Here is a 25030-nt window from a genome sequence, read left to right as displayed (position 1 = left end):
CACAAGTCCAATCAGCTCTCCCACGCTACACTCTGTCAGTCAGCTTTCCCAGAGCCAGTTTGGTGTAACTCAAGCTCCCCACGCCTCACCAGCTACTGTTATTAGTCAGGCTAGTCGGATTGGTTGGAGAACAGACAGAATGTTCCGAGTTCAATAAGCTCATTTACTGTGTCTAGCTTTTCAAAAAGACGTAATAAAAGAAAAAGGAATGATGCAGGCAGTGGATATAGAGAGAAAGACAAGATAAAGAGAAGGATGTTTAGAACACACACACACATTCTACACCTACACCAGTGGAGGCTGCCGAGGGGAGGATGCCTCATAATAACGGCTGGAATGGAGTAGATGGAATGGTATCAAACACGTCAAAGACTTGGTTTCCATGGTTTCCATGTGTTTGATACCATTCCATTGACTCCATTCCAGCCATTAGTGTGAGCCGTCCTCCCCTCAGCAGCCTCCACTGACCTACACACAGCGGCAATGGAAATCATTCTAAACGCAGTGGAACATGAATGGCCTCTGACATTTAAACGGGAGTGAAGATTCACTTTCCCTCTTCATCTCTTCCCTCCCTTCCTCTCTTCCCTTTCCTCTTAATGTAGAAACCAAGGAGGATAATGATTATGCTGATATCGGAGGGGTGGATTCTGGGGGAAATGAGGCTGCATGCATAGAGCTGCAGGCTGTTCCTCTGCTCTCTCTACACACACGCACACGCACACACACACCACACGCACACGCACGCACGCACACACACACACACACACACACAGATGGAAGGATGACAGGTGCATTACTTATTCTACGTTGCAGTTTATTAAGGAGATGCACTTTCCCCTTCCCTCGTTCCACTACCGTGAAAATCTCTTTCTCCTATTAATAAAACACTGTTGCCAGCGAGCCATGAATAAAAGGAGCACAGGATACACTCCTACTCATACGAACGTTTTCACACATTCCTACCTAATAAGTCCAGACTGATCACGAGAAACACACTGCGATTCCAGACGTTTGAAAACGTCCTGAATACTTTGATATACATGCCTTCCTCATCGCAAAAACAGTACAGGGATGACCTATCACTGGGAGTGAACTCATGATGTTCCGTGTTGGAGCACACTGTGTAGACCAGTGCACTACGGCAGTTTACAACGCTCTGGCAAGCTGTGAGAATACTGATGGTACCTGATGGTAATGGCACATGTTTTAGCCTTCCTCAAACCATAGACTTAAATATAACAACTTGGAATTAATACCTAAACTTTAACCCTTTGAGTTGTTTCTGTTTTAACCATGTTACCACGCAGAATTAACCCTGTAACCATGCAGAATTAACCCTGTAACCACGCAGAATTAACCCTGTAACCATGCAGAATTAACCCTGTAACCATGCAGAATTAACCCTGTAACCACGCAGAATTAACCCTGTAACCATGCAGAATTAACCCTGTAACCATGCAGAATTAACCCTGTAACCACGCAGAATTAACCCTGTAACGATGCAGAATTAACCCTGTAACCATGCAGAATTAACCCTGTAACCACGCAGAATTAACCCTGTAACCACGCAGAATTAACCATGTTACCACGCAGAATTAACCCTGTAACCACGCAGAATTAACCCTGTAACGATGCAGAATTAACCCTGTAACCATACAAAATTAACCCTGTAACCACGCAGAATTAACCCTGTAACCATGCAGAATTAACCCTGTAACCATACAAAATTAACCCTGTAACCACGCAAAATTAACCCTGTAACCATACAAAATTAACCCTGTAACCACGCAGAATTAACCCTGTAACCATACAAAATTAACCCTATAACCACGCAGAATTAACCCTGTAACCATGCAGAATTAACCCTGTAACCACGCAGAATTAACCCTGTAAACATGCAGAGTTAACCCTGTAACCACGCAGAATTAATCCTGTAAACGTGCGGAGTTAACCCTGTAACCACGCAGAATTAACCATGTAACCACGCAGAATTAATCCTGTAAACATGCAGAGTTAACTCTGTAACCATGCAGAATTAACCATTTAAACATGCAGAATTAACCATGTAAACATGCAGAGTTAACCCTGTAAACATGCAGAATTAACCATATAACCACGCAGAATTAACCATGTAAACATGCAGAATTAACCATGTAACCACGCAGAATTAACCATGTAACCACGCAGAATTAACCATGTAACCATGAAGAATTAACCCTGTAACCACGCAGAATTAACCATGTAACCACGCAGAATTAATCCTGTAAACATGCAGAGTTAACCCTGTAACCATGCAGAATTAACCATGTAACCATGCAGAATTAACCATGTAAACATGCAGAATTAACCATGTAACCACGCAGAATTAACCATGTAACCACGCAGAATTAACCATGTAACCACGCAGAATTAACCATGTAAACATGCAGAATTAACCATGTAACCACGCAGAATTAACCATGTAACCACGCAGAATTAACCATGTAACCACGCAGAATTAACCCTGTAACCACGCAGAATTAACCCTGTAACCACGCAGAATTAACCATGTAACCACGCAGAATTAATCCTGTAAACATGCAGAGTTAACTCTGTAACCATGCAGAATTAACCATGTAAACATGCAGAATTAACCATGTAACCACGCAGAATTAACCATGTAACCACGCAGAATTAACCATGTAACCATGCAGAATTAACCATGTAAACATGCAGAATTAACCATGTAACCACACGGAATTAACCATGTAACCACGCAGAATTAACCATGTAACCACGCAGAATTAACCCTGTAACCATGCAGAATTAACCCGTAACCACGCAGAATTAACCATGTAACCACGCAGAATTAACCCTGTAACCACACAGAATTACCCATGTAACCACGCAGAATTAATCCTGTAACCACGCGGAATTAACCCTCTAACCACACAGAATTAACCCTGTAACCACGCAGAATTACCCCTGTAAACACACAGAATTAACCCTGTAACCATGCAGAACTAACCCTGTAACCACGTGGAATTAACCCTGTAACCACTCAGAATTAACCATGTAACCACGCAGAATTAACCATGTAACCACGCAGAATTAACCCTGTAACCACGCAGAATTAACCATGTAACCACGCAGAATTAACCATGTAACCACGCAGAATTAACCATGTAAACATGCAGAATTAACCATGTAACCACGCAGAATTAACCATGTAACCACGCAGAATTAACCATGTAAACATGCAGAATTAACCATGTAACCACGCAGAATTAACCATGTAACCATGCAGAATTAACCCTGTAACCACGCAGAATTAACCCTGTAACCACGCAGAATTAACCATGTAACCACGCAGAATTAATCCTGTAACCACACAGAATTAACCATGTAACCACGCAGAATTAATCCTGTAACCACGCGGAATTAACGCTCTAACCACACAGAATTAACCTTGTAACCACGCAGAATTACCCCTGTAAACACACAGAATTAGCCCTGTAACCACGCAGAACTAATCCTGTAACCACGTGGAATTAACCCTGTAACCACGCAGAATTAACCCTGTAAACACACAGTATTACCCATGTAACCACGCAGAACTAACCCTGTAACCACGTGGAATTAGCCCTGTAACCACGCAGAATGAACCCTGTAAACACACAGAATTACCCATGTAACCACACAGAACTAACCCTGTAACCACGTGGAGTTAACCCTGTAACCACGCAGAACTAACCCTGTAACCACGTGGAATTAACCCTGTAACCACGCAGAATTAACCCTGTAAACACACAGAATTACCCATGTAACCACGCAGAACTAACCCTGTAACCACGTGGAGTTAACCCTGTAACCACGCAGAACTAACCCTGTAACCACGTGGAATTAACCCTGTAACCACGCAGAATTAACCCTGTAAACACACAGAATTACCCATGTAACCACGCAGAACTAACCCTGTAACCACGTGGAGTTAATGCATCAAAAATAGACATTCATCCATAATACATTGAATTCTGAAGGGAAACTATGAGATCTTGTGAATAAGTCATACAAGGAGTATAGTGGCTAAAGGTCTCTGATGGACCGTATTCACCCTCATATCCTGTCCATCGTCTCCAGACTTCCTGTCTGCTGAGTCCAGTGAGTGGATCTCAGACAGACAGACTGACTGACTGAGTTTTTATGATGATGGTTTTATTATAGTGTTCCTAACATCGAGAGCTTTTCCTATATAGGACTGGTGATCATTTCAGCAGTATGGGTATCAGTGATCAGCAAAACATACATCACCAGACAGCAGTCCTCATCTTGGAGACAACCATCTCCTTACCCAACATATAACCACACAAACCTCCTGAGTGGCGCAGTGGTCCAAGGCAGTGTATCTCTGTGCTAGAGGCGTCACTACAGACCCGGGTTTGATCCTGGGCTGTATCACAACTGGCTGTGATCAGGAGTTCCATAGGGTGACACACATTTGGCCCAGCGTTGTTCGGATTAGGAGATGGTTTGGCCAGGGTAGGCCGTCATTGTAAATAAGAATTTGTTCTTAACTGACTAAAACAAACACTATCAGGCAGCATTCTGGGAACATTGCTGGAATGCAACACTCCTCAGTTGTGGTGTGTGGCTAATTTCAAATTGACGACATCAGTCAAGCCCCGATCAATAAATCCCAGTGCCAGGTCTATTCATAACTGTATCAATCTGCTGATCTTTATATACACTGGTCCTCAGTCAGAAATGAATGATCAATTAGTGCTTGTTGGGGGGGTAAAAGAGAGAGATGGGGTAGGGGGAGTGGGGGTGAAGGAGAGAAATACATGGAAAAACCCAGCACCTTATTCAAAAGTCTGATGCAATCCTGAAACATCTAAATATTTTATCCAACTGTCATGAAATGAAAAGGCTCAAAGAGAGAAGGAGATAGAGAGGTGGGGGTGGGGCAGAGGTGGAGAGAGAGAAAGAGAGAGAGAGAGGTGGGGGTGGGGCAGAGGTGGAGAGAGAGAGAGAGGTGGGGGTGGGGGTGGGGCAGAGGTGGAGAGAGAGAGAGAGAGAGAGAGAGAGAGAGAGAGAGAGAGAGAGAGAGAGAGAGAGAGAGAGAGAGGTGGGGGTGGGGCAGAAGTGGAGAGAGAGAGAGGTGGGGGTGGGGGTGGGTCAGAGGTGGAGAGACAGAGAGAGAGAGAGAGAGAGAGAGAGAGAGGTGGGGGTGGGGCAGAGGTGGAGAAAGAGAGAGAGGTGGGGGTGGGGCAGAAGTGGAGAGAGAGAGAGAGAGGTGGGGGTGGGGGTGGGTCAGAGGTGGAGAGACAGAGAGAGATGTGGGGCAGAGGTGGAGAGAGAGAGGGTGGGGTGGGGCAGAGGTGGAGATAGAGAGAAGTGGGGGTGGGGCAGAGGTGGAGAGAGAGAGAGGTGGGGGTGGGAGTGAGGCAGAGGTGGAGAGAGAGAGAGGTGGGGGTGGGGCAGAGGTGGAGAGAGAGGTGGGGGTGGGGGTGGGGCAGAGGTGGAGAGAGAGAGAGGTGGGGGTGGGGCAGAGGTGGATATATATAATATGACATTTGTAATGTCTTTACTGTTTTGAAACTGTTGTATGTGTAATGTTTACTGTTAATTTTGTTGTTTTTCACTTTATATATTCACTTTGTATGTTGTCTACCTCACTTGCTTTGGCAATGTTAACACATGTTTCCCATGCCAATAAAGCCCTTGAATTGAATTTAATTGAATTGAGAGAGAGAGAGGGGTGGGGCAGAGGTGGAGAGAGAGAGAGGGGTGGGGTGGGGCAGAGGTGGAGAGAGAGAGAGAGAGAGAGGTGGGGGGTGGGGTGGAGTGGGGCAGAGGTGGAGAGAGAGAGAGAGAGGTGGGGGGTGGGGCAGAGGTGGAGAGAGAGAGAGGTGGGGTGGGGCAGATGTGGAGAGAGAGAGAGAGGTGGGGGTGGGGCAGAGGTGGACAGAGAGAGGTGGGGTGGGGCAGAGGTGGAGAGAGAGAGAGGTGGGGTGGGGCAGAGGTGGAGAGAGAGAGAGAGAGAGAGAGAGAGAGAGAGAGAGAGAGAGAGAGAGAGAGAGAGAGGTGGGGGTGAGGCAGAGGTGGAGAGAGAGAGAGAGGTGGGGTGGGGGTGGGGCAGAGGTGGAGAGAGAGAGAGAGAGAGAGAGAGAGAGAGAGCAGTGGAATGGTGGGCAGATAGAAGCGGAGGGAGATGAAAAAGAGGAAAATAAAGGAGTGTTCTTTTAACTCCTTTAATTATAAAACGGATGATAAGAGTTAATTATCTTGCCTGTTAAATGGAGAGGCCTCTAACCTGGCCTTATCAGAGACAGAGAGAGAGAGGGCCTTCCTTTACTAGATTACTACATAGATCTATCTTAACTGACAATATTGGTGTTGTGGAAACCTTGAATTGACTAATTATGTTAAACCTATCCAGATATCAGTGAAAAATTCAAGGAAGGGACAAAGGAAGGAAAGAAGAAAGGAAGCGAAGAAGGAAGGATGACGGATACATGTTCAAAGTAATCCAACAGGACGATATCCTGCATGGTAACCACCGCAGCAGAACAGTGACCCCTAGTGGTCCAAGAAAGGCAGTACATTGAGATACGACGTCACACAGTATGAGGATGGAACGTACCGTAGGGCTCATTCATACCAGAGCATGTAGCACACAATCTGCCACTAATGTGACACATCACACATAACATACTGTGTTACACACCTCAGTGTGTCAGACCTATCCAAAGAGTGACAATGTGTGTGTCATAGCTGTCTGCGGCAGGTGATTAGCAGAGACAGACCTGTCTGTCCCTCTCCCATTACACTGGGGTCATACGAACACACGTCCTTCACACAGCCAGAGACAGACCTGTCTGTCCCTCTCCCATTACACTGGGGTCATACGAACACACGTCCTTCACACAGCCAGAGACAGACCTGTCTGTCCCTCTTCCATTACACTGGGGTCATACGAACACACGTCCTTCACACAGCCAGAGACAGACCTGTCTGTCCCTCTTCCATTACACTGGGGTCATACGAACACACGTCCTTCACACAGCCAGAGACAGACCTGTCTGTCCCTCTCCCATTACACTGGGGTCATACGAACACACGTCCTTCACACAGCCAGAGACAGACCTGTCTGTCCCTCTCCCATTACACTGGGGTCATACGAACACACGTCCTTCACACAGCCAGAGACAGACCTGTCTGTCCCTCTCCCATTACACTGGGGTCATACGAACACACGTCCTTCACACAGCCAGAGACAGACCTGTCTGTCCCTCTCCCATTACACTGGGGTCATACGAACACACGTCCTTCACACAGCCAGAGACAGACCTGTCTGTCCCTCTCCCATTACACTGGGGTCATACGAACACACGTCCTTCACACAGCCAGAGACAGACCTGTCTGTCCCTCTCCCATTACACTGGGGTCATACGAACACACGTCCTTCACACAGCCAGAGACAGACAGCCACACAGACAGACCAGAAACCACAGTGCTTTCATGTATAGAGCAGTAATCAAATGTATACATATTAATTCAGTCATTCTGCTACTATGACTCAAATGGAATTGCAATGGAATAGAAATGGTTGTCAGTTCTATAAATTATATTTCTGGGGTTAGATTGTTCCTGAAAAAAATGTGTAATAAATGTTTTAAACTTGGAAATCAATCAATCCGCCATCATTAACATAATGGAAAAATCAAATGATTTATTATTGAAATATTTAAATAACATGGGTGACGGAGAAAAACGAATCGTTACAATTGAAGGACATGTTGCAAACCATAACGCAGGCACATAGGATGTAAGCATGCAGGTCTGGGCAGATGGGATCTGGTCGTTGTTAATGGGCATCTGCAAGTTGTTGGTCATATATGTGTCTGTTAGTATTTGGTGTAAAAAAAAAAGGATTGTTCCTGAGTGCTGAGAGGTGAAAAGAACAATAATTATTCTGTCAATCAAGGATTGGCAGGCGTGTCACAATTAGTAGTGGGGGGGCGGAGAATCATTTACATAACCGTATGCTGTATTAGCATAATTACCATACATAACCATTGATGTATTAGGTGGTATTCTACATAGGGGGTGGGGCTTTGGGGCTTTGTATCATTAATGGGAACAGCAGCACAGTTAGAAATACACATTTTCCTCAAATCTACATATTTCAAAGTCAATCATAAATTCAAACACTTTAAGACAACATTTGAAATATAATGCCTGACCTCATCCTAGTCCTCCATGTTATTACATGGATAGGCTAAAGCTGTAGAGGATGATCAACTACTATGTAAAGACACAAAGGTCAACTATGATGATCATTTAGTGTCATGGTTCCACCTGTCACCAGAGGGCAGCAGAGACCGTCCTAGAGACCTTACTGACACCCAGGTATTTACTCATTATGATTTCCCTGTTAAAAGAGGGTGTTTCCTGGTTTCCTTTGCTGAAGCTTGAATTATGTGCCGTGTGTATTTGTATCCTGAGTGGCTTTTTGAGACTGAGTGTTGGTTGTTTTTCCCCAGTGTTGTTGTTGATCCTTTGGACACTGGTTCTCAGTGAAGTATTATGTTTATCCTTAACCACAGATTCCTCGTCTCTTCTCTGCACCTGGGTCCAACTTCGCCATGACACATTTAGAGTACATTTGAGACAGCTTAACAGAGTGGGACCTGAGGGGCTGTGTAAAATGGAGGGACCCAGCCGTCTCCACAGAGAACCCACATCTGCCCATCAATGATGCCTGGCTGTGTCTATTCCAAAAAGCTACGTTGCAGCCAAGGCAAAACAATAAGTTGACTAAAGGAACCAAGGCTAGCTGTAATGGCTGGAGCTCTGTTATCCATAATGTGCAGTTCATCACTTGACCTTCACGTCCATGGAAGGACGATAAATGGAATATGCTGGATACTGTCACAATGGGCTGCTAATTCTGCTGAATTAAAGTGGGAAGAACACTGTTTAGCCAGAGCTTAAACATCTCTATGGCTTTGCTTACTGTGAACAGTGAAAAAGTGGCTGATATTGTAGAGTTGAGGCTCTTTGCTGGTACAAGATCTTAATTCATTTCTATGGTAACCAGTAGGTTATTTGAGGCTGCAGCTCTGTGTGTTTCTCTTCTGCTCTTCTCCGAGCATAACACTACCTGCTAAATATAGAGCTAAATGATAACACTGCTGGTTCCACTCACCTGCTGTGTGCTGCACACACACACGCACACACACACACACACACACACACACACACACACACACACACACACACACACACACACACACACACACACACACACACACACACACACACACACACACACACACACACACACACACACACACACACACACACACATGCATGAATGTACACACACACACACACACACACACACACACACACACACACACACACACACACACACACACACACACACACACACACACACACGCATGCATGAACGTACACACACACACACACACACACGCATGCATGAACGTGCACATGAACGTGCACACACACACACACACACGCATGCATGAACGTGCACACACACACACACACACACACACACACACACACACACACACACACACACACACACACACACACACACACACACACACACACACACACACACACACACACACACACACACACACACACACACACACGCATGCATGAACGAGCACACACACAGCTGCAATCTGGCAGTGACCTGGTTAGGACAGGTGTGTGAGAGAGTCACACAGAGATAATCCAGCAGGAGACAGAAGATAACTGAGACGAGGAGGAAAACACCTCTGTGGGCTGTCCTGCTGGAAGAAGAGGAAGTGATGAGTGTGAGGGAGGGGAATAGGGGAGGGAGAGGATATAAGGATGAGATGTGAAAGGAAGTAGAGGTGGGGATTTGGAAAGAGAGGGTGAGGAGAGAGCAGATGGAGGGAGTGATAGACAGGGAGGAGTGGGAGAACCATTGCAGGTGGTGGTAAGGGGGCCAGTGATGCTCTGTTGTAGCCCAGTCCCACTGCACTTCAGCAGGGCAGATGGACTGGCATGTCCCCTGTGCCCTTCAGCACCAGGCTCCAGCCCACACACCACTCACAACCTTCTATTCACTACTCTAATTACACCAACTCAAACTTGTTGCAGGTTCTTAATAAAGATCTCCATAATACATAATCTATGATCTGATTTTAGGAATACTCTAGTGTTTTGTCCGTCAGAGGACCTCTATAGCATTAGGAGCGACTGTGGTGCAACACCTCGCTCTAGTGGTCAGTCTCTGTAACTGCATCTCTTCACAGAGCAGCACCCAGGCAGTGGACAGCGACAGACAGAGCGCTGATAGTCTTTGGCAGAAAAACAGAGAACTGTCCCATTTTTCATGAATTGAGATTATATTTCAGAATAGATTACTGTCTATTATATTCAGTGATAATGTTTCTATTACAGAACTTTTCAAGTCATTGTGAGTTAACTAGCAATTCAGCCAAACCCCCAACACAGCTGGCTACCACTAATCTCCCATTCCAATAAACAGCCTCTGTGTGTGTGTGTGTTTGTGTGTGTGCGTGTGTGTGTGTGTTGTGTTTTGACGCAGTAAAACAAATACAAATAGAAGGCTGCTGATTCATATTGGGGCATAAAAGCCAGAGTTTTGTTATGTTCTCTTTTAATGAAAACTATAATTTCTACCTCTGGGCTTGGAAGGAAATGGGCAACACTGCAGGAGTTATGTGGTCATTATGTGCGGAATACAGTAGGAGATCGTCTAATGTGGTATTTCACTGTGTCACTATAGTGACTTTGCAGTATATCTGAATGGATTCTAACACACGTAACTATACAACCGTAACCTTAAGTACATCACAGACCTGTCACTTTCTAAAGACTCAAGGAGATGGAAAATTCCAGTGTACGACTACATACACATAGAGCCCCCCCCAGCACCACCATGTGCGGTGGTTCCACATTGACAGACACATGCAGCCTTTTGTCAGAGACTGATATCACTGGCACAAAGGTTACAAATTCAATCAGTGTGGATGGAAATGGCCTCCCAGTCACTGTGTCCCATGAAAATATGACTTCTTCCACTGTGTGTGTGTGTGTGTGTGTGTGTGTGTGTGTGTGTGTGTGTGTGTGTGTGTGTGTGTGTGTGTGTGTGTGTGTGTGTGTGTGTGTGTGTGTGTGTGTGTGTGTGTGTGTGTGTGTGTGTGTGTGTGTGTGTGTGTGTGTGTGTGTGTAAAAAACGGCCCTGGAGATGACGTGGAACATATGACTGGGTCGACAGAAACGGACCAATTAGAATTTTCAACAGGGGTGCATTGTCACTTTCACCATTGCATCACCATAAAGGAGAGATGTTAAAGGAGAGATGTTAAAGGAGTGATGTTAAAGGAGAGATGTTAAAGGAGGGACATTAAAGGAGAGATGTTAAAGGAGAGGTGTTAAAGGAGAGATGTTAAAGGAGAGATGTTAAAGGAGAGATGTTAAAGGAGAGGTGTTAAAGGAGAGATGTTAAAGGAGGGATGTTAAAGGAGAGATGTTAAAGGAGAGGTGTTAAAGGAGAGATGTTAAAGGAGGGACATTAAAGGAGAGATGTTAAAGGAAGGACGTTAAAGGAGAGATGTTAAAGGAGAGATGTTAAAGGAGAGGTGTTAAAGGAGAGATGTTAAAGGAGAGATGTTAAAGGAGGGACATTAAAGGAGAGATGTTAAAGGAGGGACGTTAAAGGAGAGATGTTAAAGGAAGGACGTTAAAGGAGAGATGTTAAAGGAGAGATGTTAAAGGCGAGATGTTAAAGGAAGGATGTTAAAGGAGAGATGTTAAAGGAGAGATGTTAAAGGAGAGATGTTAAAGGAGAGATGTTAAAGGCGAGATGTTAAAGGAGAGATGTTAAAGGCGAGATGTTAAAGGCGAGACATTAAATGAGAAATGTTAAAGGAGAGATGCTAAAGGAGAGATGTTAAAGGAGAAATGTTAAAGGAAGGCGAGAGGGAGGAGAGACGTTAAAGGAGGGATGTTAAAGGAGAGAAATTAAAGGAAAGATGTTAAAAGAGAGACGTTAAAGGAGAGACGTTAAAGGAGAGACGTTAAGGGAGAGATGTTAAAGGAGAGATGTTAAAGGAGAGATGTTAAAGGAGAGACGTTAAAGGAGAGACGTTAAAGGAGGGATGTTAAAGGAGAGATGTTAAAGGAAAGATGTTAAAAGAGAGACATTAAAGGAGAAATGTTAAAGGAGAGATGCTAAAGGAGAGATGCTAAAGGAGAGACGTTAAAGGAGAGACGTTAAAGGAGAGATGTTAAAGGAGAGATGTTAAAGGAGAGATGCTAAAGGAGAGATGCTAAAGGAGAGACGTTAAAGGAGAGACGTTAAAGGAGAGATGTTAAAGGAGAAATGTTAAAGGAGAGATGCTAAAGGAGAGATGCTAAAGGAGAGACGTTAAAGGAGAGACGTTAAAGGAGAGACGTTAAGGGAGAGATGTTAAAGGAGAGGTGTTAAAGGAGAGATGTTAAAGGAGAGATGTTAAAAGAGAGACGTTAAAGGAGAGACGTTAAAGGAGAGACGTTAAAGGAGAGACGTTAAAGGAGAGACGTTAAAGGAGAAATGTTAAAGGAGAGATGTTAAAGGAGGGCGAGAGGGAGGAGAGACGTTAAAGGAGAGATGTTAAAGGAGGGCGAGAGGGAGGAGAGACGTTAAAGGAGGGCGAGATGGAGGAGAGACGTTAAAGGAGGGCGAGATGGAGGAGAGACGTTAAAGGAGGGCGAGAGGGAGGAGAGACGTTAAAGGAGGGCGAGAGGGAGGAGAGACGTTAAAGGAGAAATGTTAAAGGAGGGCGAGAGGGAGGAGAGACGTTAAAGGAAGGCGAGATGGAGGAGAGATGTTAAAGGAGGGCGAGAGGGAGGAGAGACGTTAAAGGAGGGCGAGAGGGAGGAGAGACGTTAAAGGAGGGCGAGATGGAGGAGAGATGTTAAAGGAGGGCGAGAGGGAGGAGAGACGTTAAAGGAGGGCGAGAGGGAGGAGAGACGTTAAAGGAGAAATGTTAAAGGAGGGCGAGATGGAGGAGAGATGTTAAAGGAGGGCGAGAGGGAGGAGAGACGTTAAAGGAGGGCGAGAGGGAGGAGAGACGTTAAAGGAGAAATGTTAAAGGAGGGCGAGATGGAGGAGAGATGTTAAAGGAGGGCGAGATGGAGGAGAGATGTTAAAGGAGGGCGAGAGGGAGGAGAGACGTTAAAGGAGGGCGAGAGGGAGGAGAGACGTTAAAGGAGAAATGTTAAAGGAGGGCGAGAGGGAGGAGAGACGTTAAAGGAGGGCGAGAGGGAGGAGAGACGTTAAAGGAGGGCGAGAGGGAGGAGAGACGTTAAAGGAGGGCGAGAGGGAGGAGAGACGTTAAAGGAGAGATGTTAAAGGAGGGAGAGAGGGTGGAGAGACGTTAAAGGAGAAATGTTAAAGGAGGGCGAGAGGGAGGAGAGACGTTAAAGGAGGGCGAGAGGGAGGAGAGACGTTAAAGGAAAGATGTTAAAGGAGGGCGAGAGGGAGGAGAGACGTTAAAGGGGAAATGTTAAAGGAGGGCGAGAGGGAGGAGAGACGTTAAAGGAGGGCGAGAGGGAGGAGAGACGTTAAAGGAGAGATGTTAAAGGAAGGCGAGATGGAGGAGAGACGTTAAAGGAGGGCGAGAGGGAGGAGAGACGTAAAAGGAGGGCGAGAGGGAGGAGAGACGTTAAAGGAGAGATGTTAAAGGAAGGCGAGATGGAGGAGAGACGTTAAAGGAGGGCGAGAGGGAGGAGAGACGTTAAAGGAGAAATGTTAAAGGAAGGCGAGATGGAGGAGAGACGTTAAAGGAGAGATGTTAAAGGAGGGCGAGAGGGAGGAGAGACGTTAAAGGAGGGCGAGAGGGAGGAGAGACGTTAAAGGAGAAATGTTAAAGGAAGGCGAGATGGAGGAGAGACGTTAAAGGAGGGCGAGAGGGAGGAGAGACATTAAAGGAGGGCGAGAGGGAGGAGAGACGTTAAAGGAGGGCGAGAGGGAGGAGAGACGTTAAAGGAGGGCGAGAGGGAGGAGAGACGTTAAAGGAGGGCGAGAGGGAGGAGAGACGTTAAAGGAGGGCGAGATGGAGGAGAGACGTTAAAGGAGGGCGAGATGGAGGAGAGACGTTAAAGGAGGGCAAGATGGAGGAGAGACGTTAAAGGAGGGCGAGAGGGAGGAGAGACGTTAAAGGAGGGCGAGATGGAGGAGAGACGTTAAAGGAGGGCGAGAGGGAGGAGAGACGTTAAAGGAGGGCGAGAGGGGAGGAGAGACGTTAAGGAGGGCGAGAGGGAGGAGAGACGTTAAAGGAGGGCGAGGAGGAGAGACGTTAACGGAGGGCGAGAGGGGAGGAGAGACGTTAAAGGAGAGATGTTAAAGGAGGGCGAGAGATGGAGGAGAGACGTTAAAGGAGGGCGAGAGGGAGGAGAGATGTTAAAGGAGGGCGAGAGGAGGAGAGACGTTAAAGGAGAAATGTTAAAGGAGGGCGAGAGGGAGGAGAGACGTTAAAGGAAGGCGAGATGGAGGAGAGATGTTAAAGGAGGGCGAGAGGGAGGAGAGACGTTAAAGGAGGGCGAGATGGAGGAGAGATGTTAAAGGAGGGCGAGAGGGAGGAGAGACGTTAAAGGAGGGCGAGAGGGAGGAGAGACGTTAAAGGAGAAATGTTAAAGGAGGGCGAGATGGAGGAGAGATGTTAAAGGAGGGCGAGATGGAGGAGAGACGTTAAAGGAGGGCGAGAGGGAGGAGAGACGTTAAAGGAGAAATGTTAAAGGAGGGCGAGATGGAGGAGAGATGTTAAAGGAGGGCGAGAGGGAGGAGAGATGTTAAAGGAGGGCGAGATGGAGGAGAGATGTTAAAGGAGGGCGAGAGGGAGGAGAGACGTTAAAGGAGGGCGAGAGGGAGGAGAGACGTTAAAGGAGAAATGTTAAAGGAGGGCGAGATGGAGGAGAGATGTTAAAGGAGGGCGAGAGGGAGGAGAGACGTTAAAGGAGGGCGAGAGGGAGGAGAGACGTTAAAGGAGAAATGTTAAAGGAGGGCGAGATGGAGGAGAGATGTTAAAGGAGGGCGAGATGGAGGAGAGATGTTAAAGGAGGGCGAGAGGGAGGAGAGACGTTAAAGGAGGGCGAGAGGGAGGAGAGACGTTAAAGGAGAAATGTTAAAGGAGGGCGAGAGGGGAGGAGAGATGTTAAAGGAGGGCGAGAGGGAGGAGAGACGTTAAAGGAGGGCGAGAGGGAGGAGAGACGTTAAAGGAGGGCGAGAGGAGGAGAGACGTTAAAGGAGAGATGTTAAAGGAGGGAGAGAGGGTGGAGAGACGTTAAAGGAGAAATGTTAAAGGAGGGCGAGAGGGAGGAGAGACGTTAAAGGAGGGCGAGAGGAGGAGAGACGTTAAAGGAAAGATGTTAAAGGAAGGCGAGATGGAGGAGAGACGTTAAAGGGGAAATGTTAAAGGAGGGCGAGAGGGAGGAGAGACGTTAAAGGGGAAATGTTAAAGGAGGGCGAGAGGGAGGAGAGACGTTAAAGGGGAAATGTTAAAGGAGGGCGAGAGGGAGGAGAGACGTTAAAGGGGAAATGTTAAAGGAGGGCGAGAGGGAGGAGAGACGTTAAAGGAGGGCGAGAGGGAGGAGAGACGTTAAAGGAGAGATGTTAAAGGAAGGCGAGATGGAGGAGAGACGTTAAAGGAGGGCGAGAGGGAGGAGAGACGTAAAAGGAGGGCGAGAGGGAGGAGAGACGTTAAAGGAGAGATGTTAAAGGAAGGCGAGATGGAGGAGAGACGTTAAAGGAGGGCGAGAGGGAGGAGAGACGTTAAAGGAGAGATGTTAAAGGAGGGCGAGAGGGAGGAGAGACGTTAAAGGAGAAATGTTAAAGGAAGGCGAGATGGAGGAGAGACGTTAAAGGAGAGATGTTAAAGGAGGGCGAGAGGGAGGAGAGACGTTAAAGGAGGGCGAGAGGGAGGAGAGACGTTAAAGGAGAGATGTTAAAGGAGGGCGAGAGGGAGGAGAGACGTTAAAGGAGAAATGTTAAAGGAAGGCGAGATGGAGGAGAGACGTTAAAGGAGGGCGAGAGGGAGGAGAGACATTAAAGGAGGGCGAGAGGGAGGAGAGACGTTAAAGGAGGGCGAGAGGGAGGAGAGACGTTAAAGGAGGGCGAGAGGGAGGAGAGACGTTAAAGGAGGGCGAGAGGGAGGAGAGACGTTAAAGGAGGGCGAGATGGAGGAGAGACGTTAAAGGAGGGCGAGATGGAGGAGAGACGTTAAAGGAGGGCAAGATGGAGGAGAGACGTTAAAGGAGGGCGAGAGGGAGGAGAGACGTTAAAGGAGGGCGAGATGGAGGAGAGACGTTAAAGGAGGGCGAGAGGGAGGAGAGACGTTAAAGGAGGGCGAGAGGGAGGAGAGACGTTAAAGGAGGGCGAGAGGGAGGAGAGACGTTAAAGGAGGGCGAGATGGAGGAGAGACGTTAAAGGAGGGCGAGAGGGAGGAGAGACGTTAAAGGAGAGATGTTAAAGGAGGGCGAGAGGGAGGAGAGACGTTAAAGGAGGGCGAGAGGGAGGAGAGACGTTAAAGGAGGGCGAGAGGGAGGAGAGACGTTAAAGGAGGGCGAGAGGGAGGAGAGACGTTAAAGGAAGGCGAGATGGAGGAGAGACGTTAAAGGAGAAATGTTAAAGGAAGGCGAGATGGAGGAGAGACGTTAAAGGAGAGATGTTAAAGGAGGGCGAGATGGAGGAGAGACGTTAAAGGAGAGATGTTAAAGGAAGGCGAGATGGAGGAGAGACGTTAAAGGAGGGCGAGAGGGAGGAGACGTTAAAGGAGGGCGAGAGGGAGGAGAGACTTTAAAGGAAGGCGAGATGGAGGAGAGACGTTAAAGGAGGGCGAGATGGAGGAGAGACGTTAAAGGAGAGATGTTAAAGGAGGGCGAGATGGAGGGGAGACGTTAAAGGAGGGCGAGAGGGAGGAGAGACATTAAAGGAGAGACGTTAAAGTAGAAATGTTAAAGGAAGGCAAGATGGAGGAGAGACGTTAAAGGAGGGCGAGAGGGAGGAGAGACGTTAAAGGAGAAATGTTAAAAGAGAGACGTTAAAGGAGAGATGTTAAAGGAGGGAGCTAAAACGACACTAAAACGAAATTGGAGGTAGCTTACCGTATAGACATCAACATTCAGTTCCCTGACAGCAGCTCTGCTGGACATCTCTGCAGTCAGCATGCCAACTGCATGCAGTGGCATTGTGCTGTGTGACTAAACTGCACATTTAGAGTGGCCTTTTATTGTCCCCTGCACAAGGTGCACCTGTGTAATGATCATGCTGTTTAATCAGCTTCTTAATATGCCACACCTGTCAGGTGGATGGGTTATCTTGGCAAAGGAGAAATGCTCACTAACAGGGATGTAAACTAACTGCACATTTTTGTGCGAATAGAACATTTCTTGGATCTTTTATTCCAGCTTGTGAAACATGGGACCAACACTTTACATGTTTATATGCTTTTATATAGTTTCCCCCGGGATCATAAAGGGCCCCCCTCTCTCTTTTCTTTCACCCCCCTCTCTCTTTGATGATCATCAGACAGTTTCAGCATCTCTGAGTCACTGAGCTCAGCAGTTCTGTTAGGTCCCACAGGATGTTCAACACAAAGTATGTTTATCTGTGTTTGTGTGAGTAAGGGGAAGACAGAACAGACAGGTGTGGCAGGTGTGCGTGTGTGTGTGTGTGTGTGTGTGTGTGTGTGTGTGTGTGTGTGTGTGTGTGTGTGTGTGTGTGTGTGTGTGTGTGTGTGTGTGTGTGTGTGTGTGTGTGTGTGTGTGTGTGTGTGTGTGTGTGTGACACTAATACCATGTATTGATGTCTCTTCCCAACCCTCTCACTCTTAACGCCAGTCATCTGCTGACATCATCATCTGAACCACAGAAGCTACAGTGAGAAGGAGTGAGAGGGGGGATAGAGAGGAGGACAGAGAGGGGGGACAGAGAGGAGGACAGAGAGGGGGGTGAGAGGAGGAAAAGAGAGGAGGACAGAGAGGGGGGGTAGAGAGGAGGACAGAGAGGGGGGATAGAGAGGAGGACAGAGAGGGGGAGTGAGAGGGGGGATAGAGAGGAGGGCAGAGAGGGGGAATAGAGAGGAGGACAGAGAGGGGGAGTGAGAGGAGGACAGAGAGGGGGAGTGAGAGGAGGACAGAGAGGGGGAGTGAGAGGAGGACAGAGAGGGGGAGTGAGAGGAGGACAGAGAGGGGGGACAGAGACGAGGACAGAGAGGGGGAGTGAGAGGAGGACAGAGAGGGGGGATAGAGAGGAGGACAGAGAGGGGGGATAGAGAGGAGGACAGAGAGGAGGACAGAGAGGGGGATTAGAGAGGAGGACAGAGAGGGGGAGTGAGAGGGGGGATAGAGAGGAGGACAGAGAGGGGGATAGAGAGGAGGACAGAGAGGAGGACAGAGAGGGGGAATAGAGAGGAGGACAGAGAGGGGGAGTGAGAGGGGGGATAGAGAGGAGGACAGAGAGGGGGAATAGAGCGGAGGACAGAGAGGGGGAGAGAGAGGGGGATAGAGAGGAGGACAGAGGGGGGACAGAGGGGGGAGAGAGAGGGGGGATAGAGAGGAGGGCAGAGAGGGGGATAGAGAGGAGGACAGAGAGGGGGAATAGAGAGGAGGACAGAGAGGGGGATAGAGAGGAGGACAGAGAGGGGGGATAGAGAGGAGGACAGAGAGGGGGAATAGAGAGGAGGACAGAGAGGGGGAGTGAGAGGGGGAGAGAGAGGGGGGGATAGAGAGGAGGACAGAGAGGGGGGTGAGAGGGGGGATAGAGAGGAGGACAGAGAGGGGGAGTGAGAGGGGGAAGAGAGGAGGACAGTGAGGGGGAGTGAGATGGGGAGATAAAGAGGAGGACAGAGAGGGGGAGTGAGAGGGGGAATATAGAGGAGGACAGAGAGGGGGGGATAGAGAGGAGGACAGAGAGGGGGAGTGAGAGGGGGGGATAAAGAGGAGGACAGAGAGGGGGAGTGAGAGGGGGGATAAAAGAGGAGGACAGAGAGGGGAGTGAGAGGGGGGGATAGAGGAGGACAGAGAGGGGGAGTGAGAGGGGGGATAAAAGAGGAGGACAGAGAGGGGGAGTGAGAGGGGGGGATAGAGGAGGACAGAGAGGGGGAGTGAGAGGGGGGGATAAAGAGGAGGACAGAGAGGGGGAGTGAGAGGGGGAATATAGAGGATGACAGAGAGGGGGAGTGAGAGGGGGGGATAGAGAGGAGGACAGAGCGGGGGTGAGAGGGAGGGGATAGAGAGGAGGACAGAGAGGGGGGGTGAGAGGGGGGGATAGAGAGGAGGACAGCGAGGGGGTGAGAGGTAGAGAGAGGAGGAGACTAACTGGAAATCACCACTGTGGGTGTAACAGGCCACTGTTGATACCATCCATTTAACCTTAATTTAACAAGGTGAGTCATTGAGAACAATACTATTTCTCTCTGCAGCATTGAGTGGGCGCCTTGAAGCCCACAGCTTGACCTCAGGCTTAACCTGGATGATGACTTGGAGATTACTATGACAATACATTGACACTCAAGAGTACCTCTCTCACTCGCCATCTTATTATTTACCCAGCTGATCCCTCCCTCAAGTGCCTGTGAGTGAGCCTGCATCTGGCAGGGGGAAATGAGCTGAGAGACACCGCCCTCTGCTGGACAAGACATGTACTACACCGGCACACCACATCCTTAGGGCTAGTATTGAAAATGTATTGAAAAAGAACACACCATTCCATCTGACCCACACCATGTGTTTGCCTTAGTAAAGTGTACCCTACACAATAACATAGACAGTTCACCTGCTGTACTCAGAGCAAAGATAGAGGGGTGGGACTTACAGGGGTGATGCCATCTGATAGAGTGGTCATGCTGATGGACGTGCTCATCTTGTCAGAGGAGGACAGGGAAGGAGGGGAGGGGCTCCTCTTCTCCATCAATTCCTGTCTCTGGAGGAAGTCACGCCAAGCGCGCTGGATACTAGGAAACATACACACACAGCAAAGAGTGAAACACACACACGTTCACACACACATGTTCACACACGCACGCACACAGACAAACACTCACATCAACACCTTGGTCTTCATTGGGGGCATGTTGAAGTTGTTCTCAAGGTCTGTAGTTAGCTGGTGACTGAGAGAGAGATGGAGGGAGGGTGAGATAAAGACTACAAGTACACAGCTTCCAGTACCAGTGTCGGGGTTATCAGTAATTATACAGAGATGGTCCCCACTGCTGGGAAATTGAGTTTTAAAGCGCACGTGTGTGTATGTGTGTATGTTTGTGTATGTGCGTATGTGCGTGTGTGTGTGTATGTGCGTATGTGTGTATGTGCGTATGTGTGTATGTGCGTATGTGTGTATGTGTATGTGCGTATGTGCGTATGTGCGTATGTGCGTATGTGTGTATGTGCGTATGTGTGTATGTGCGTATGTGTGTATGTGTGTATGTGTGTATGTGCGTATGTGTGTATGTGCGTATGTGTGTATGTGTGTATGTGCGTATGTGCGTATGTGCGTATGTGCGTATGTGCGTATGTGTGTGTGTGTATGTGCGTATGTGCGTATGTGCGTATGTGCGTATGTGCGTATGCGCGTATGCGTGTATGCGCGTATGTGTGTATGTGCGTATGTGAGTATGTGTGTATGTGTGTATTACATGTTTTACATTTAAGTCATTATGTGCGTATGTGCTTATGTGCGTATGCGCGTATGCGCGTATGTGCGTATGTGTGTATGTGTGTATGCGCGTATGTGTGTATGTGCGTATGTGAGTATGTGCCAACCTACAGTACCTCTGCAGCTGAACACTTTCATCATTGACATGCTTCAGGCCAGTCTGGAGGCTCTTCAGTTCCTCCTATGAGATAGAGAAAGAGACAGAAAGAGAGCGAGATGGATAGCCATAGGGAGATAAAGACAGACAGAAAGAGAGCGAGATGGATAGCCATAGGGAGATAAAGACAGACAGAAAGAGAGCAAGATGGATAGCCAGAGAGAGATAAAGACAGACAGAAAGAGAGCGAGATGGATAGCCAGAGGGAGATAAAGACAGACAGAAAGAGAGAGAGATGGATAGCCAGAGAGAGATAAAGACAGACAGAAAGAGAGCGAGATGGATAGCCAGAGGGAGATAAAGACAGACAGAAAGAGAGCGAGATGGATAGCCAGAGAGAGATAAAGACAGACAGAAAGAGAGAGAGATGGATAGCCAGAGAGAGATGGATAGCCAGAGAGAGATAAAGACAGACAGAAAGAGAGCGAGATGGATAGCCAGAGAGAGATAAAGACAGACAGAAAGAGAGAGAGATGGATAGCCAGAGAGAGATAAAGACAGACAGAAAGAGAGAGAGATGGATAGCCAGAGAGAGATGGATAGCCAGAGAGAGATAAAGACAGACAGAAAGAGACCGAGATGGATAGCCAGAGAGAGATAAAGACAGACAGAAAGAGAGAGAGATGGATAGCCAGAGAGAGATAAAGACAGACAGAAAGAGAGAGATGGATAGCCAGAGAGAGATAAAGACAGACAGAAAGAGAGAGAGAGATGGATAGCCAGAGAGAGATGGATAGCCAGAGAGAGATAAAGACAGACAGAAAGAGAGAGAGATGGATAGCCAGAGAGAGATAAAGACGGACAGAAAGAGAGAGAGATGGATAGCCAGAGAGAGATAAAGACAGACAGAAAGAGACAGAGATGGATAGCCAGAGAGAGATGGATAGCCAGAGAGAGATAAAGACAGACAGAAAGAGAGCGAGATGGATAGCCAGAGAGAGATAAAGACAGACAGAAAGAGAGAGAGATGGATAGCCAGAGTGAGATGGATAGCCAGAGAGAGATAAAGACAGACAGAAAGAGAGAGAGATGGATAGCCAGAGAGAGATAAAGACAGACAGAAAGAGAGAGAGATGGATAGCCAGAGAGAGATAAAGACAGACAGAAATAGAGAGAGATGGATAGCCAGAGAGAGATAAAGACAGACAGAAAAAGAGAGAGATGGATAGCCAGAGAGAGATAAAGACAGACAGAAAGAGAGAGAGATGGATAGCCAGAGAGAGATAAAGACAGACAGAAAGAGAGAGAGATGGATAGCCAGAGAGAGATAAAGACAGACAGAAAGAAAGAGATTAGAACAACAATCTCTCAGACAGACAGAAAACAAACCCTATTTTCTCATCTCCATCTTCTCTACCTTTTGGGTGTGCCTGTGTGTGTGTGTGTGCGTGTGTGTGTTGAGTGTGATCTCATCAGCTCAGCACTGGTACCCCTGTAGGGAGGTAGTAAGGGCGGTATCTTGGAGAGGTTAGATGTTTCCCTGTGAAGTTAGTAAAGTTAGCTGTGGAAGTTCTCTGCTGATTTTGCCAGTCAGCATTCAGCTGTGTTTGGCCCAGAAACAGAGAGAAGGAGAGCGACCCAGAGGCAGCATGGAGCAGTCAGAGGAGACAGGGGGTTGGGGTGGGGTAAAGGGGGTGAGGGGGGTAAATGGATCCTCCAGGAAGTCGACTTTGGTGTTTAACATTCATGACACCACATAACAGAAAGGGCTCTGTAGTCTGGTTGATCAGAACCCACTGCTGAGGATGGGCTTGACTCCAAAAACATGGTTTCCTGAAGTCTACCCTGTGATGGATCAACCCCACTGACGTCAACATGCTGAGGAGGGCTGAATAAAAGGATGTTTTAAATCCACAACCCTCTCTAGCTTTAATAATTCCCTGTAATAAGGGCTGACTTGCCTCTGCATAAGTGATCAGACTAATTCGATTACAAGTGGAATTAAACTGGAGCAGAATCTCTAGAGGACCCAGGGGCCCACAACGGGGTACAGAGTGGGTGGGAGGTGGAGCAGGAGGTGTGTGTATGTGTGTATGTGTGTATGTGTGTGTGTGTGTGTGTGTGTGTGTGTGTGTGTGTGTGTGTGTGTGTGTGTGTGTGTGTGTGTGTGTGTGTGTGTGGGTAATCCTTTTGATTTTATAAGATAAAAGTGGTTCATTTCTATGTATTCGCATACAACTGTTTTGTGCCCACAAAGCGTTTTTAAATCGTATCATAGCATTCATAATCTCCTGCATCACAGATTATCTACAACACCGTACAGTATGTTCCTCTGTTCCGTACCATCACAGATTATCTACAACACCGTACAGTATGTTCCTCTGTTCCGTACCATCACAGATTATCTACAACACCGTACAGTATGTTCCTCTGTTCCGTACCATCACAGATTATCTACAACACCGTACAGTATGTTCCTCTGTTCCGTACCATCACAGATTATCTACAACACCGTACAGTATGTTCCTCTGTTCCGTACCATCACAGATTATCTACAACACCGTACAGTATGTTCCTCTGTTCCGTATGTTTATCCTCTGTTCCGTACCATCACAGATTATCTACAACACCGTACAGTATGTTCCTCTGTTCCGTACCATCACAGATTATCTACAACACCGTACAGTACCCTCTGTTCAGTATGTTTATCTCTGTTCCTCTGTTCCGTACCATCACAGATTATCTACAACACCGTACAGTATGTTCCTCTGTTCCGTACCATCACAGATTATCTACAACACCGTACAGTATGTTCCTCTGTTCCGTACCATCACAGATTATCTACAACACCGTACGTTCCTCTGTTCCGTACCATCACAGATTATCTACAACACCGTTATGTTCCTCTGTTCCGTATTTTCACAGATTATCTAAATAGATCAACAAACAAAACCGTAGCCTAGATCACAACATCTACACACGTACGCATGCCTCTGTTCCGTACACACAGATTATCTACAACACCGAAGTTGTTTCTGTATGATTATCTGCTGCATGCTCTGTTCCGGAAAAACAAGAGGGATACCATCACAGAAATCTAAGGTGGAACTTGTATGTTCTCTGTTCCGTACCATCACAGATTATCTACAACACCGTCAGTACTTCCTCTGTTCTCTCATCACAGATTATCTACAACACCGTACAGTCGTTCCTCTGTTCCGTACTCATCACAGATTATCTACAACACCGTACAGTCTCTCTGTTCCGTCTCACAGATTATCTACAACACCGTCTATGTTCTCTGTTCCGTACCATCACAGATTATCTACAACACCGTACAGTATGTTCCTCTGTTCCGTACTCATCACAGATTATCAATTCAATTTCCTCTGTTCCGTATTCAACAGATTATCTGGCATACACCGTAAACATGTTCCTCTGTTCCGTAATCACAGATTATCCAACAGCAAGTATGTTCCTCTGTTCCGACATCACAGATTATCAAAGTGAATATATAAAGTTCCGTAAAACAACAGAAAATCTACAACACCGTAAACATTCCTCTGTTCATACATCACAGATTATCAAACACCGTAAAGACCTCTGTTCCGTATTCACAAATGTCATATTTCCTATATTCCGTATATCACAGATTATCTATACATACATATATCTGTTCATTTTAGCTTTGAAATAGATCAACAAACAAAAAGCCTAGACAAATACACAATGTACAAATAGTTAAAGGACACAAGATAAAATAAATAAGCATAAATATGGGGAACTTGTATTTACAATGGTGTTTGTTCTTCTCTCTCTCCCTCCCTCCCTCCCTCCCTCCCCAAATCCCCCTAATTGCCATCCCAGACAGACAGCCTCCACACACACACACACACACACACACACACACACACACACACACACACACACACACACACACACACACACACACACACACACACACACACACACACACACACACACACACACACACACACACACACACACACGCGCGCGTCCAACACTCATTTTGCCCTGTCAACGCCACACCCAAAGCCTTCCTCACGCTACACTCTACAGACCTTGACCCACAGTCTCAGACAGGCTTTCACACAGGTTTTACACAGGTCACCTGGGGGCTCTGGCAGAGAGAGAGACATTAAGATGAGAGGATGAGCTAGTTAAGAGAAAATGGGAGAAAATAGATTGAATGAGAGAGGA

General features: G+C 47.2%; 1 protein-coding gene across 1 annotated transcript in view; it reads right to left on the bottom strand.

The window, feature by feature from the left end:
* Positions 1-25030, bottom strand: part of LOC118397346 (schwannomin-interacting protein 1) — a 396234-nt gene that overhangs the window by 255068 nt on the left and 116136 nt on the right. The window contains exons 5-7 of the mRNA XM_052467485.1: positions 20829-20893; positions 20102-20167; positions 19873-20011 (exon numbers count right to left, since the gene is read on the bottom strand). Of these exons, the coding sequence (XP_052323445.1) occupies positions 19873-20011; positions 20102-20167; positions 20829-20893 (270 nt within the window). The remainder of the gene's footprint in view (positions 1-19872; positions 20012-20101; positions 20168-20828; positions 20894-25030) is intronic.

The sequence above is a fragment of the Oncorhynchus keta genome, chromosome 18 (genome assembly GCF_023373465.1).
Source record: "Oncorhynchus keta strain PuntledgeMale-10-30-2019 chromosome 18, Oket_V2, whole genome shotgun sequence".
Lineage (NCBI taxonomy): Eukaryota > Metazoa > Chordata > Actinopteri > Salmoniformes > Salmonidae > Oncorhynchus > Oncorhynchus keta.
Note: the sequence above shows the minus strand (reverse complement) of the source record. Positions and strands in the feature narration are given on the sequence as shown.